The sequence below is a fragment of the Triturus cristatus genome, chromosome 1_1, assembly GCF_964204655.1.
Source record: "Triturus cristatus chromosome 1_1, aTriCri1.1, whole genome shotgun sequence".
Classification (NCBI taxonomy): Eukaryota; Metazoa; Chordata; class Amphibia; order Caudata; family Salamandridae; genus Triturus; species Triturus cristatus.
In genome coordinates, this window is record NC_140579.1 from 77,506,197 (window position 1) to 77,523,180 (window position 16,984).

At 43.8% G+C, this 16,984-nt stretch overlaps 1 protein-coding gene across 1 annotated transcript in view; it reads right to left on the reverse strand.

Moving 5' to 3' along the window:
- Positions 1-15,621, reverse strand: part of LOC146869489 (solute carrier family 12 member 6-like) — a 95,048-nt gene extending 79,427 nt beyond the window's left edge. The window contains exon 1 of the mRNA XM_085599919.1: positions 15,574-15,621. Coding sequence (XP_085456045.1) covers positions 15,574-15,606 — 33 coding nt within the window. The 5' untranslated portion in view covers positions 15,607-15,621. The remainder of the gene's footprint in view (positions 1-15,573) is intronic.
- Positions 15,622-16,984: the final 1,363 nt, after the last annotated feature.

Sequence of the window (16,984 nt, forward strand, 5' to 3'; positions counted from 1 at the left end):
GTCAACATGTTCTCTGTCAGATCCGCCATCAATGGGCTGGATATTCGATTCTTAAGTATGAAAGGCCACCGACTTTATATGGCTAAGTTACTCTATTTTTACAGTTCAGGCAAATAGGCCCGATTCTGTCCTCAAAGCCTTCCCTGCTCTCTGTCTCTGACAGCTTCAGCTTGAGCTCGCATCTGTATCCATGAACTTTGTCCTACTCCCTGTGCAGCTAACGGTGCCTGCCCCGGCCAGTTTTGACTGCCTGCCAAGAAGCTGTATTTCACCTTCGAATTATCTACTTTGCTCCTCAGCCGATGCATTCCTGTCCAGTGATTTAGGTAAACATTTCCTTTAGCTCACAAGCAAAGGACTCGGCCTTTCCGTCCTCCTGCAAGTAATTCATAGCCCTGTTTCCATGGAAAGTTTTCTGCCCCTCGCATCTCATATAGACACTTAGACGCTTGTACACGCACACAGTCAGTATAGAATAGATTCTGTCCGAGAGTCTCTTCTTGTGGATAACATAGTTCTCTAAACATAGGATGTTAGATATGATTTGGGATTAGGTTGACTTGACCCCCCAGACTTCTCGTCTCCACATGTAGAGCTAAATGTCAAGTCCCCTTCACCCCCTAGTTGCACGTCAATCACACGTCATGCTGCTGCGCGCGCATCTATGTTAAGTATTATCTTATAGATCCACCTATGTATTACATCATAGCCAATCATGTTCCTTTTTACTCATTATTACACCCATTTTCGGCTACGCACACCAAACGTCAATGTCCTTATCAATTGTTACGCCTACTGTATTCACTTCATTGTGATGTATGTATTATAAAAGTTACTGCTTGTCAATAAAGTTTTGTACTTCACTTCCTGAACCCTCGTGGTGACGGAACCTGAAGGCCGCCACTCGAGTCGGCCATTTTGGAATAAAGACCATTCAGAAAATCTCTTATACCACGGATTCTGCCTCTTGTTATTTTGAGCTATTTTACTTTACTTTAGATTCCGTATGAAATTCAGTCACGGTAGAAAAAGAATATTTACCACATAATGGCGCCCGAATAGGGACACTTTCTCATCTCACGCGCCGGCGGTGCGTTGCAGGCCCGGTCTCCTGCCACAGCTGGACGGACCATAAACGCGTACCAGCAGGATTTCCTGTAAGCTCCCTCCGGTCAAGCGGGGGCGACTGAGGCTGCGATCAACCCAGACGAGGCGGTGAGAAGTGCGAAGTATCCCGACCAGAGCCTAGCTGAGAGAGCAAGATCCGAGGTATACAGAGGCCCACCAGGTTTTCGAAATCCCGATGTCCAGAAGGTCCGCTGTCCGCAGTCATCGAGTCCCGTTCATTCTCTGAGGCCTTCCGTTTCAAGGAGCTACTCGGTGAGTACCATCGCCGGGGAGGCGTGTTGACGCGCACATAGGTTGTGCCGGTCAAGACGGATTTGGGTACACAAATCCGGTCTGCACTGTTTAGCAGTGTATATGTACTGTTTAGCAGTATATCAAGTATTCCGAAGTATTCAGTTTTTGTCAAGAATTCAGCTTGGTGATTAGTTATGCAGACTGTCATCATCGTCGGTCATTTTTAAAATGTTTAATGTTTAATGTTTAAAGTGTTCAAATGTCTTGCATATTGTGGTATGAATGATTGTTCATTGTTCACCGTTCATTATTGTGTTTTCCGTATTAAGTGAATTCAAGAGTAAGTATCAGATCAGTTGTCGAAATGCCGCTCTTCTCGAAGTTAAGACAGATTACTACCAGAAAAGGGGTGCTCGAAGAAGCAGTTCCTATTCCTCCTAGGGACACCCCAGGGCATTTTATGTATCACAAGCATGGCTTAGATGCCATATTGTTTCTTGATCTATGGGTAGATTATACCAAGGGATTGCCGGAAAGTCAAAGGTGGCCCGCAGCGGGAACCTGGGATGCAGAGTGCATCATGAAAGTGGAAGAAGAGTTATGGAAAAGAAAAGTCAGACAGTCACAGAAAGACGCCGTTGAATTATGGCGTAAAGAATCTCATAGACGTACAGAAAAAGCACGTAGACAAAAGGAGAGGAGTAAAGAGAGTTCAAAGGAAGTTCAAGAAAATATATTAATTGAGGAAGGTATCCGAGTGAAATCAGAACAAGTAGATAGACAAAGAAACGCTCTTATGAGTGGTATGTACCCCCTCCTAGCCGAAGGACTACCTAAGGCTGTTCCAGAGATGCCAAAAGACTTGCCACCCCCATTATTTCCAATTAGGGTACATCCAAAAGGGCATCCCAGAACCGCAGAAGATGTTTTTCTTTCCTCATATCTAGACGACGCAGCTCCCGAGTATGCTAACCCCACACCACATAGACCGTCTGGCGGAGGGGTTCAACGTCAGGATCAGGTATCTGTCCCCGTGCAACAACAAGTCCCGACACGAGCTCCGGCAAGCACATCTGTTTCCGCATCTGCCCCCGCAATCGATTCTACAGTGGTATCGACACCTATAGTTGCTGTATCACGTTCGACGAATCCATTCACACCCGACGCCCCTGAAGGAGCCACGGGAGGTGCAAGCAATACTTTTACGCCACCTAGAATAAATAAACTTGTTTTTCAAGAATCAGCGCATTCACGTACACCCAAGTTCGTAAGTGAACGTACGCTTAAGGAACTCCTTATAGATTGTAGATATGACCCGGTGGTCGGTAAAGAGGACGAAATGGTCCTGGCATCCTTACGTATCAGACGAGCTGCAGAGTATTTAGCAAGGTTACCAGGAATGATTACGCATCTAGATAAAATATATCATTTTGTCCAAACAGGGCGAGACCCAGAATGTATTAACAGAGCTATGGAATTCCAGAAAGTAGAGATACAGGGGGAACTGTTACGTTTCCTCATAAACTGTGTGATCAGAAATCAAGACCGACCGGGGGTAGACCCGAATACAATGCTTACTCTTACAAGATGGAGCCAGAATATATCAGAAGGGAGACACGATAAGAAAAACTGTATAATAGCCATGTGCCGAAAAATCCGTAGAGAAATAGAACGTATTCACGAAGAAAGATTGGAAACAGACGAGTTCGAGCAAGATGAAGTATCCGAATCAGGGAATTCCGCAAGACAGTCAGAAACCATAGCATACGTAGGCAGAGGAAGACCCTGTGATAATACTAGATACTTTTCTGATCCCATACACTCAGAATGTCCAAATAATAGCAGAACGTATCCGACGCCTGTAATAAATTTAAAGTCTCCTGAACATTTGTTCCAAGCCGCAGATAAAATACTACGAGGACGAAGGGGTTACCATTTCCTCGATTCCCTGGATGAGCAAGAATTAGCCAGATCAGCCGTTCACTGGATTGACAGTCCTGAAAAATACGGTGATGAGACCGTAGCACACACGTTTTTTAACCTTAGTACAGATGAACAACGTTTAGCTGGAATCTATATGATTCAGCAGCTTCTTATACTATATAAGAGCCAACATGCTGACCCTGGTCCTTTACCTGATATATTAACGGAACTACTCACGAACAGATGGAGAGGTTCTAGTAACAAGTTAATTAAAGAAATATTAGTGTCACGTAAACAGTATGTCCTTTTTGTAAGTCCGGATTCTTTCTCGCTGCCCCGCAGAGAAAGAACGCCGTATTATATGGATAGACAAAATCCCTTACGAGAAGTGCACCCAATAAAAGGCGAAGACAATGAGTTTCACCGTGTATTTGTATACACACCCATATCAAAAATTGAATTGTTAGAAATGAAGAAAGTAGTACCAAGTCATGACAAAGACCCAGCGGGTTTCCACCGAGAAATTAAGGACATGTTGCTGATGGGAGAGTATACCTATCCTGATATTATGACGATATTAAAGGTGCTCTTACCTGCTGGCATTTATGAAAAACTGAAAGAAAAAGAGTGGGAAGTGGGAGACCAAAAGATAGATTGGACAGCATTAGAAACGGAAGAAAAGGCCCGAGCTGCAGGTTCAGGGCTCGGGGATAAAGTCAAAGCATTACCAGGTTTACTAGTACAAGTACTGCCACGTTTATTAACTACGAAAAAGGAAGATTGGGGTGCAATCACGGCCTGTAAACAAAAGCACGATGAAGACACAAGTGACTATTATGCCCGATTTGAAAAATATTTTGGAATAAATAGTGGTATAAAAACAAGTAGTGAGTCGTATCCACATTTATTTGTGACAAAATTAGTAGAAAATGCTTTACCTCCAGTAAAGAATAGAATATTGAAATTCGAGAGTACCTGGCAAAGTAATACTCCGTCACAAATGCTACAAATGTTACAGTATCATCACAATAGAATTAGAGATGAACAAGAACACGAACAAAGACGTATGAAAGATACAAAAATGAAAATGCTAGTGTCTCAGACAGTACCGGCTGAAGGACATAAAAAGGGTACGACACAGTCCGATTCAGCAGGACCGGTAAAAGGAACATGCAATTATTGCAAAAAGCCAGGTCATTACGTACACGATTGTCCAGTTCTAAAACATAATATCGCCATAGGTAAAACACAAGAAAGATCACGGCCACATAGACAAGATCAGAATGAACAAGGAGCTATGCCGCATTCCCAGGCCATGCCAGCCGCACAACAGCCAATACAGTTTGTGCCAGCTGCACCACCGTTGCCTGTTACTGCCACACAAACCACAACACGACAAATGTATCAGACTGCACAGTATGAATATCCTGAGTATCAGCGTTACGCATGAACCAGCCTAGAGAGGGAAGTTGACTTACCGCTTATCGAGATTCCTGTAGATCAAGAAGGACCTTATGTACATAGTGAATTATTAGGTCAAGATAGAAAATTCTTACTCGATACAGGGGCAAGTCGAACAACTATAAAACGTAGTGAAGTTCCAGGGGCACCCCTCTCAGGCTCTCAAAATGTTTCCCTTGGTTTTTCAGGAAAACCTATTGTTAATGAAGTATCACAGCCTCTTCCACTTACGATAGGACCTTTGACACGAACCACAGATTTATTGCTTACTAAATCATGCCCAGAAAATCTGTTAGGAATTAAAACTCTGAAAGCCCTAGGAGCCATAATATGTTGTTCTCCGGAAGGAGTAAGATTGTTTTTACGTGATTTTAAAGGTCACTATGTATCTAGAGACATGGATCCCCGACTACAGACTTTACCAGCACATCTATGGGCACAAGGCCCTACTGATGTTGGTTGCATGAACATTACACCATACCGAGTTACACTCAAGGCAGGAGTGGTATTACCACGAATGCGACAATACAAGTTACCGCAAGATGCTGTAGTGGCTTTGTTGAAAATCATTGATGAGCTAATTGCCCAAGGAGTAGTTGTAGAAACAGACTCCAATGTATGTAATTCGCCGATAATTCCGATTCTTAAACGAACTGACCCTACTGCTCCGCCAGTATACCGATTGGTTATTGATTTGCGTGAACTAAACAAGTGCATTGTGCCACAATTTCCTGTGGTTCCCGATATATCATCATTATTGACAGCAATTGATTCCGAAGCAACATTCTTTACTGTAATTGATCTCAAGAATGCCTTCTTCAGCGTCCCAATAGATCCGGAAAGCCAATATTTGTTCGGATTCAGTTTAAATGGGCGCAGCTTTAAATTCTCACGCGCTCCCCAAGGATTTACAGAAAGCCCCAGCATCTACAGCCAAGCACTGAAACGAGAACTTGACAGTATCCACATGCCAGTCAACACTGCACTGTTTCAATATGTCGATGATCTGCTGATCACCGCGAGAAGCGAACCTGAATGTGAAAAGGCTTCTCTGACAGTTTTACATTTTCTAGCCGACAAGGGGCACAAAGTGTCTCCTTCTAAGCTGCAATTCTGTGTCCAGCGAGTTATTTATCTTGGTCACTCGCTGTCCAAGGAGGGAAGGCAGCTTACACCAGATCGCATCCAGTTAATTGCTAACATGTCAATACCCCAGACACAAAAGGAGGTGCGGGCTTTCATAGGCCTCACTTCATATTGTAGGCAGTGGATCCCTCAGTACGCATTTCTAGCAAAACCTCTCATTCAGTTAACCACACAGGAGGCAGCCACATCGACTGTTCTCCCTTGGACTCAGGAACATACACAAGCTTTTGAAAGCCTAAAGGAAGCTTTATGCCAAGCACCTGTTTTAGCAACACCATGTTATAGCAAACATTTTACACTCTTCGTTACAGAACGCGAAGGTACTGCTTTGTCAGTACTCACTCAGGATCAAGCAGGATCACGCAAGCCATGTGCTTATTTTTCCAGTACATTAGATCCCGTAGCTCAGGCTTTGCCCGCGTGCCTGAAATCAGTGGCAGCAACAGCTTTAGCAATCAGACAAAGCGATGCCATAGTGTTAGGACATCCATTGACAGTACAAGTACCACATGCAGTAGAAGTTCTTGTGAACCGAACACAGACACAACACTTGACCATAGCAAGACTTACCGGTTATGAACTAACATTGTTTCAGCCACACATAGAGATCCGACGGTGTAATACATTGAATCCTGCTACACTATTACCTGTAATTGGAACAGACCCACTAGCTCATAATTGTGTTGAAATTATTGAAATAAAGACGAAACCTAGACAAGACTTGACAGACGTTCCATTGTTAGATCCAGACCTGACGTTGTATGTAGACGGATCATGCATGAGAGCAAGTACAGGAGACTTAGTGGCCGCGTATGCAGTCACAACAGACACTGAAGTTATTGAGACAAATTGTATAGATACTTTGTCAGCCCAAGCAGCAGAACTTATTGCTCTAACACAAGCCTGTATTCAAGCCACGAATAAAAAAGTCAACATATACACTGATTCACGTTATGCATTCGGAGTTGTACACGACTTCGGCGTGCTGTGGCGAGAGAGAGGTTATTTAACCTCCCATGGTGCCCACATTCAGCACGGAACCCTCATTCATGCCTTGTTAGACGCAATACATCTACCAACTGCCATATCGATTATGAAATGTAAAGCACACACGAAGGTTACTGATATCATTTCTCAAGGCAATGATTTAGCTGACAGAACAGCTAAACAGACTGCTCAGAATCGCACATTAGACATGACAAAGCCAATAGTTCAGACACCAACACAGTGTATGACAATTAAGGATCCCGCACTTGACGTGATTGACATACAGACACATGCTACTGCAGAAGAATTAAAGAAATGGACTGAACTAGGAGGGATCCAGACAGATCAGGGATGGATGACGAAGGAGAAATCTGTATGGTTTCTTCCTGACTCTATGGTCCAAGCCATTATAGCTACAATTCACAGCCCAGCGCATTTAGGAGAGAAAGCTATGCTAGATAGCATTCAACACATTTGGTTCAACAAACATTTACGAGCGGCAGCTAAACAAAAAGTCCGTACCTGTATGATATGTTGTCAGTTCAACCCAGGAAAAAGTGTTCCCGTAGAACAGGGTGGATTCCAGACTCCTGACCATCCTTTTGAAGTGCTCCAAATGGATTATATCCAGATGGAACGATGTCGAGGATTCAAATATGTTCTGGTAGTTGTCTGCGCTCTCTCCCGATGGACTGAGGCGTACCCAGTATCAGATTACACGGCCCCGACTACTGCCAAACAGTTAGTTCGAGAATTCTTCCCGCGGTACGGTTTACCACGTGTTGTATATTCAGATAACGGCCAGCCTTTCTCATCCGAATTAATGAAACATGTCTCACTCTTGTTGGGATATCAGTGGAAATTCCACTGTGTCCGACACCCCGAGGCAGCAGGTCTCGTGGAACGACATAACCAAATTTTGAAAATCAGATTGTCTAAAATATGTAAGGAGAAAGGTGTTGACTGGATAGTAGCATTACCAGTTGCACTATTTTACATAAGGATGGTAGCACACTCTCGAACAGGGCTATCCCCGTATGAGGTGATCTTCGGAAGACCACCAAATATGTGGGGGACGCCTATACCACGTAAAATAACTGATGTTAATTGTAATATGCTGACAGATTACTTGGCTTCCTTGATGTCTGCACTACAATCTTGTCGTTCACAGGTAGCTGCAGCTTTTCCTGACAACACTGAGGTGAAACCCCATGATGTTGCTCCGGGGGATCTGGTGTTTGTGAGGAATTTCGATCGGAAAACCCAATTGGAGCCCAGGTGGAAAACACCGAAGCTAGTCCTGCTGACCACAAGAACAGCCGTGAAAGTGGAGGGCCGCAAAGGATGGATACATTCCAGTCACGTTAAAAAATTTCATGGACTATCCTCGGATATAGACACTGTGCCCTGCACTCCCTCACAGACTGATTCAAAACTTCCTTTTGTTGAACAGAATGACTCTCAGTGCTATAAATTAAAGCTTAGGCCCAAACAGTCGAGCAATTTGATTGTTTAAGTCCTCTCCAAGGTGAAGCGGTTGAATTGTCTCCGACATGTATCCCTTGGACCTGAGTAGAGAAAATACCCGAGAAATGTTGAAACGACAGGCGTATTGTAAATCACTGCGTAGCTACTGTATGAGGACATTATTAATTTTGTTTTTATTGAGTGTTTTAGTAATTATTACGAGTGTGATTTTGCACATATATCATCCTATCTCTAGACATGTTTATAATGTTGCTGCAGAACATTCTTTTAGTGACCTACCGCCACATGAATTATCTTATAGACTTGCGCTGCGCAATAACACCTTCATTAGCATGTTACATCATTCCCATCAGACTAGTAATGCCACCAATTGTTGGGTGTGTGGCCGACTCCCTCCCTATCAGAATAACAAAGGAGTTCTGCCTTTCTTTCCACATCCGTTCACACACAATGGCTCCTGTGGAGCATGGTTTAGTTTACTAAATTCCATAGACCCAGACACAGCAGTTTATCAACAACATTGGATATGGGGAAATCTGAATCTAGTTTTATTCAAAGTCTGTCATCCTAATAAGGAGGGTCGCCCCAGTAGAACAGGAACTGATCTAGAAAACGAAGTGTATAAATTAGGTAATTTTACACCTAATCTTATGATTCTGAATGTCAAATCCGAAGTTGAACTAATTCTGCCCACTATGTCAGTATTTCCAGTTAAGGGTGAATTATGTGTAAGAAAAGTTGGTTCCATACATATGGGCCATAGCCAATGCGTTACTACAATAGAATATAGTGATCAAGGTAAATCGTCATTTAGAGCTTCTCGCCATTCTTACTTTATATGTGGTCAGACGGCATATATGCGTCTGCCTCTAGATTGGGATGGTACCTGTTACATAGCATTCCTTTTACCACCTGTTTTCCTAGCTCCCCCTGATTATTATCGGAATGTTCATTTAGTACACAATAGAGAGCAAAGAGATCTCCCAGTTGTCGATTATACTGAGACGGCATGGGACAAGTATGTAGATTTCAATAAAGGTATCTTTCCCTATATAGGTACAATATCAAATAGTAAGCTGATACGCAGACTAACCAAGACTCTCGAAGCTGTAGTAAACGAGACTATAGCCGCCCTAGGCAATCTGACAGAGGAACAATCAGTGATGAGAATTGTTGTTCTCCAGAATCGTCTTGTCCTTGACGTCATCCTGGCCGATAGGGGCGGAGCTTGCAGGGTCATCGGATCCAGCTGCTGCATATTCATACCAGAAAATTCGCCATCTGTATATAAAGCTATAACACGCCTTCATAAGATTGTGAGCCAGATACACGAAAATCCAGGCACTTGGACGTGGTCCGGGTGGTTTTGGAGTGTGATATCAGCCTGGGGATGGAGAGTTCTATCCTTCCTAGGTATTGGCCTTCTTATGCTCTTCAGTTGTTGTTTATGCCTGCAATGTGGACCAGCGATTTGTGGTCTGTGTGCCACATCATGCATTCCATATCAAGGTTCTCGTTCAAGATCCCGGAAGAAGAAAGAAGAACAAATGATGCTATATGAACAGATCAATGGATTGATGAAGATTGATATCTCGTGAAGGGCAAGAAGGGGACAAGGAGGGAATGTGGAAATATGGATTTTTCTGGTCAGTTATGTCCCCTATCTTGGACCCCAACGGTTCTATGTGCATGTCACAAGTACATGTATGTTCTCTCCAGTTCCAGTTTCCAAAACGCAAACATATGTGCGTCCACCGTCAACATGTTCTCTGTCAGATCCGCCATCAATGGGCTGGATATTCGATTCTTAAGTATGAAAGGCCACCGACTTTATATGGCTAAGTTACTCTATTTTTACAGTTCAGGCAAATAGGCCCGATTCTGTCCTCAAAGCCTTCCCTGCTCTCTGTCTCTGACAGCTTCAGCTTGAGCTCGCATCTGTATCCATGAACTTTGTCCTACTCCCTGTGCAGCTAACGGTGCCTGCCCCGGCCAGTTTTGACTGCCTGCCAAGAAGCTGTATTTCACCTTCGAATTATCTACTTTGCTCCTCAGCCGATGCATTCCTGTCCAGTGATTTAGGTAAACATTTCCTTTAGCTCACAAGCAAAGGACTCGGCCTTTCCGTCCTCCTGCAAGTAATTCATAGCCCTGTTTCCATGGAAAGTTTTCTGCCCCTCGCATCTCATATAGACACTTAGACGCTTGTACACGCACACAGTCAGTATAGAATAGATTCTGTCCGAGAGTCTCTTCTTGTGGATAACATAGTTCTCTAAACATAGGATGTTAGATATGATTTGGGATTAGGTTGACTTGACCCCCCAGACTTCTCGTCTCCACATGTAGAGCTAAATGTCAAGTCCCCTTCACCCCCTAGTTGCACGTCAATCACACGTCATGCTGCTGCGCGCGCATCTATGTTAAGTATTATCTTATAGATCCACCTATGTATTACATCATAGCCAATCATGTTCCTTTTTACTCATTATTACACCCATTTTCGGCTACGCACACCAAACGTCAATGTCCTTATCAATTGTTACGCCTACTGTATTCACTTCATTGTGATGTATGTATTATAAAAGTTACTGCTTGTCAATAAAGTTTTGTACTTCACTTCCTGAACCCTCGTGGTGACGGAACCTGAAGGCCGCCACTCGAGTCGGCCATTTTGGAATAAAGACCATTCAGAAAATCTCTTATACCACGGATTCTGCCTCTTGTTATTTTGAGCTATTTTACTTTACTTTAGATTCCGTATGAAATTCAGTCACGGTAGAAAAAGAATATTTACCACAACTTGATAAGGTCTGCAAGGATTACAGAAGCATAGTACTGAGCTTCTGAGTCTATTCGTGCTATGAGCCTGTAGTTGGCTAGACTGGAAAGATACCCACCGTGGAAAACCGGATTCCTGAACCTCGCCAGCTCGTGAGGATAGAGCCTGTTGGTTAGACCTCTTTATATAAAGCAGATAATGCAATTGCCTAGTACTGAGGGTCCATTTTAAAGATGGCCTGTAGTATACCATTTGGCCCAGACGCACCATCTTGCTGTCCCACTGATGTAACGTTTTTTACATCATTGGGTGAATAGGACTGCTGTTCGTACTCAGGCATACATATTTGCATATCCAATGATGTATTGAACTCACTGTTTACCGTGCCTCTTGTATTACTTATATCATTTGATATAGTTTTTCTATCTTTTTGGCTACTCCCACTTAAGGGTTCTTGTGCTTATCAGTTTCATACATTACAGGGTTCTTGTGCTTATCAGTTCCATGTATTACAATGGTACAGCCCATTTCGTTGCCTGGAAGTCTTGTGTGTTCTTCTGTCACGGATACCTTAGAACAGGGACCACCGAATAACCTATCCGCCAGGTACACAAACCATGCTTGCTCAGCCACATCCGAGTTATTTATTACATTAACAGGTCTATCAAGCTCATTAATTATCTCCCAGAATAAACTGGAGTTGATCTGTTTGGCACTAAAAATTAGCTTTGCCCAGAACACGTCTGCCTTTGCTTTCAGATTTCACAGAACTGTTTTTTATATAGTTTTTTTTTATTGTTTTCTCATGTTTTTACTTTTTACCATGGAGTAGATTGGGAGTTCATCTTTCTCAAGTTTCTGACTGAATTTCTGAATTCCCATTTTAAGATTTGTCACTTGAGAGAAAGGCCTATAGACCCCTTACCTAATTTCCACATGTTGTTTTTCACTTGGGCTGCATGCACTATCAAGCTAGCTGTAAATTACATCCATTTTATTGCTTGAAGTCTTAATGCTTGCTTCCAATAGTTATTTTGCTAAGTAGAACAGGCCAGTTAATGAGATGTTAGCTGTCGAAATCCCACATGGCATACATCCAAGGCAGTGTTGTTGATAGCAATAGATGCTTCTTTTCCAGCTTGAGAAAAGGCCTTGACTTCTTCCTTTTTAGGTCTCGCCTGACCCAGCGCATGCGCTGGTCTGGCGAGACATTTAGTAGGTGGGTTTAGAAAGTGCTACCCACATTTTTGTGCTGGCGACAAGCTACAGTGCACAATGGCGTGCACGCACACAGCTGCTCCCCGCATTCCCCCCTCCCTTCTCGCCCAGCCATCTGCCTTTCCTGCGCCAGCCTTCAGCACCATACCCCTCCCCCGCTGCTGCACGCGCATCCCTAGCGTACGTCATCGCGATCACTTTTACAGTGATCGCGATGAGGGATTGTAAGTGTGTAAGGGGTAGTTCAGAGTGCGTCGTGGTCTACACAAAGCAAGCATCACAGATCCGCTCACCTTCACAATCTAACGCCTGACAACCGCCGGCCGGGAAACAACAAAGGAACAACAGACCAAGGATGACTGACCCTACACTCGCCATTACAGCACTTCAGTTAGACTCGGAAAAAGAACGAACAGTTGCGCCCCTTTCTCTCTTCTCCCCCATGATTGTGTACTGCTCTATCACTCTAATCCCGCCCCACTCTTCTCCGTGGTCTGTCTACTGCTATAACCCTGCCTCCTTCAATCCCCTCTGTTTCCCCTTCTCCTGCCCGCGAGCTTTTCTACATTCTAGACCTGCCCATTCCATCTCCTCGCGCCTCTTCCTGTCCATGTGCTGCTTTCTCTATCCTCATAGCCCCGCCCTTCTTCCTCAATCCCAGTGCTGATCTAGAAACACTTTGATACCGCCTCTTCCGCCCTTCTCCATTCTCACGTCTGTGACCCCCCCTCAACCTTTTACGCTCGTGCCCGCACGTGCTCTGTTCACACACTGGGGGCAGCTTTGCATGATCTCAGCTGACAGGCGCCCTCTTCCCACCACAACATAAGCGGATTAAGAAGGGAACAAGGCGCATTAGAAATCTGTCTGTTTCATCCCTTTTCTTTTTAATCCCCCGATCATGCTGGACCCCTCCGTGTTACTGAAGTTCACTTAAGAAAATAAATATTTTTTGGTGCATGTAAAATCGATTTTTCAGCCTCTACCGCACAGTGTCCTGCATTGTTACGAATATATGGGCTCCTAAGTGTCTTTGTACGGCAAGAGCCTCCTGTCTCCAGGAGCTATGGGGCTGAGAGTACATATATTTCGTTTTATATTATTCTCAGTCCCTTTACATGGGATTTGCTAAATCTCTACTTATGTTGATGTAACATGTGACCAGTTCCAACGCAGGACTACTTCATAAAACAATTCTCAGTGCTTAATGACACACCAGGTGCTGCAAAAGGTCATCAGATGATGCAAATTGAGTAGAATTGGCTAAGTAAGTGCATTGAGATGAAATTGCACTGCCCCATAATGCATCCGGGAATATTAAAACAGGATATACTCAATTTCTCCATGTATCAGCTCTCTGTATCTCGCCATCTCGTGGGTACCCTTACAGCCGCGATTACTTTCACTTTTGCAGCGCCGCCATCTGCATAGCCAATAGGTCTCGCTTTTGGGACCTTATAAGTGTTTAGCCATGCAACAGTTGGTGGTGTTGCACTAAGGATATTGTGCTGCATACCAAAGTACTTATAGGGTCCCAAAAGCGAGACCTATTGGCTATGCCAATGCTTGTTTCTGGTATGAGTGCTAGATATGGAGCTATGTCATTCCACATCTGCTGGTCATATCTACCCAAGAAGGAAATAGGAACTGGTAGTGTGGGTGAAATTAGCTGCAAGTGAGGAGTTTCTTTCCCCAAACGCATTCATGCAATGATCTCCAATGTCAAGAGTCACTGTACAATGTGTGGATTAACTGCAAGCTCTGTGCAGCTTGAGCTACAATATAATCTGCTTTTGGGTGACTACTTAAAGTGTAGGTAAAGTCGCTAGACCAGAAACCAAGTTTTGATTACGTTTCTTCCCTTCAAAAGGGATATGGTCTACAATTTCAATGGCCTTGGATGCCTTTCAAGGTGGATCTCTCAAGCCAAATATGAAGTGATCTTCTGGTTAGACCTTACAACACGAGAACAAATCTCTACATAACCTGTTACGGAGTGTAAAACTTGTTAATGTCGTCGAGCAGGGAATTTGCTGGTGGAGGTTCTCATTTTCTGGAAGTATGCGAAATAATCCTCACGTTATTGTCCTCAGTAGGATAATTTTGTCAAAAACCTATCCTTCACCTTCTACATCATCATCTTCAGAAGAATCTGGATCATGATGATGAGGTGGTGGATCCAGGGTAAGAGGGGGCAACAGAGGAGTGGACTGTTTGGGAAAAGCAGGTGCTCACGTAGCTGTGGCTGTGGCTGTGCTTTTGGCACTACCAATTGAGGGGGTACTGGGTGCTGTGCTTGTGGTAATGTAGGATGAAGTATTGAAGGTAACCTGGTATACTAATCGACCACCATGGATTGAAGTTCACGCAATAGATCTTTTGGCACTTGATTGGTAGGTGGTTCATTGTACCTGCTACCATGGTACTTCTGTTCATAATATGGATCCTATTGTGCATCACAGTTCTGGACACAGTACCCTCATGCGTGACTTGTATCCTTACCATGATATCAACATGAATTGGCCTGTGGCGAGTATTAACTATCTGGATCCTGATTATGGTCAGCATCCTTCCATTTGACAATCAGTTTGCCTGGGCTTTATGCTTGTCCAAAAGGGCCATCATCGCCTGATCCCTCATCACCCCCCTTCAATGACAGTTTCAAAGTTTTATTTGCAAATGGGGTCAGTGACATGTGAGCTCATAAAAACATGGATGGTACGTCCAAATGAAACCTAAGTGCTAGTGATGCCACTACTGTCTTTGTCAACAAAGTGAGATAATATTTTCTGTCAATGGAGTAACACAAGGCTTCCAGGCTGATCTGAGACAGGCCTACCTCTGGAGGGTAAAGGGCGCTTTGATGTTGTGTCCACTTTTTAGGCACCTTCCAGGTGGGTTCTCCGGGGGCAGAGTTGTCCATATCTAAGGCTGTAAGAGAAATCTTTCCCTTTTCTGCACCTGACTCGCCTGCTTAGTGCCTTTTTTGACAAAGATGCAGTCGAACCGGGGAACAGCCGCTTTAAAGCGGGCGTTTTCATGCAATGCATTTACAACACAGCCCTCACCATGCACCTAACATTCCCATGCATAGTCTTTACCACGCGTGATTTCACGAGTATGCCTCTATCACGCATGCCTTTACAGCGAATTACGTTGTAAAGGTATGAACGCAAAAGGCATATGCGTTGCGTAAGTATCTTTACCTCAAAATTAGAGACCCTCTGCAGGAAAGACATCACGTCAGTCTTCAGAGCCACGTTTCAGTCTTTCCCCTTTTGTCTTAGTTTCATTTCTCCACTTCTATTTAAAAAAACAGAAAAGAACACATGTGCGTCAGAGGAACTTCATACACCCTCGCCCCTCCCTTTAGAAGCCAAAGGTAAACATGGGGTTTTAGGCCTGAGAGCTTTTAGGGCTGATGCCACGTCGGTCTGGTATTGTGGCTCAGAGCGGGGGTCCGGGTTGTTTACAGGTGGTGTGTACCGGATTATAGCACTCAAGGCTGGGGGCAGGATGGTTTACAGGGCTGGGGAGAGGGGAGGAGTGGTGTTTAAGGCTTAGGGGTTGGGAGACTGAATTTGGATGGTGGGGAGGAGCTGCAGCGGGTGCAGGTATTAGGGTTCAGGGATGGGATCGGAATGTTTTAAGTGTTCGGAGTGTCAGTGACGGGTACCATTGCCACACATAACCTTTACCACACATATGCCTTTACAACGAAATTCATTGGAAAAGGCATGCATGGTAAAGACATATTCGTTATAAAAAGAATGCATGGTAAGGATGCATGGTAAACGCATGCGTGGTAAAGGCATGCTTTGCAACGGAATGCGTTCTTCTGTCATACAACCTGTAGAACCGTGAAGATAAATTTTGCCAGGTGATTCAGCCTGTGCAACACCATGCTTTCTCTGTTCTGGAGGTTTTTTCCCCAAGAATTTATAACAAAGTGTGTACAGAGGCTTATGATGCGGGTGCTGGCAATGTATGTAATTTTACGTCGGAACGAGAGGCGAGTATTATGCTCCTCTTTCTTCACTTTATTCAACAGCAGTATTGACAGTAACATGACACACTACTTTTCCAATGAGACTGCTTCAGCGGAAAAGGGCAGATTTACATATCCTCCCTATGTCACAGACTCGTCACCACACTACTCATTCATACATTCATTCATTGGTGGGGCCCATAACACCAACACTCATGAGTCTCACTCGAATCTGGACACAGGAGGAAAAGAAGCGCTGGACATGTGGGGGGGTACCTTGTTACCTGTCGGGAGTAATTCCTTTACATTATATACATCTGCACCTATAGAATCCTAACTTTAACATCAAGGCACTCCACCACTTGGTCGATGGACCAATTAGTTGGTCTGGTTGATGGTGATTTAGAACCAGCTAAAACACATTTAAAGCTTCGGAACCTTTCGATTAGCTTTTCAATACCTTATTAAAGAATCACAAACTCGTTTCTTATTAATCAAAGTTTTAGTTTATCTAATTAAGTCACGTTGTGTTGGCATATTCAGGATTACAGTTCAACAATTTCTCCTTTGAGCGATTTCCAGTCTTTGATCTCTAACATAAATTGACATGACATAAATTATTTACCTAA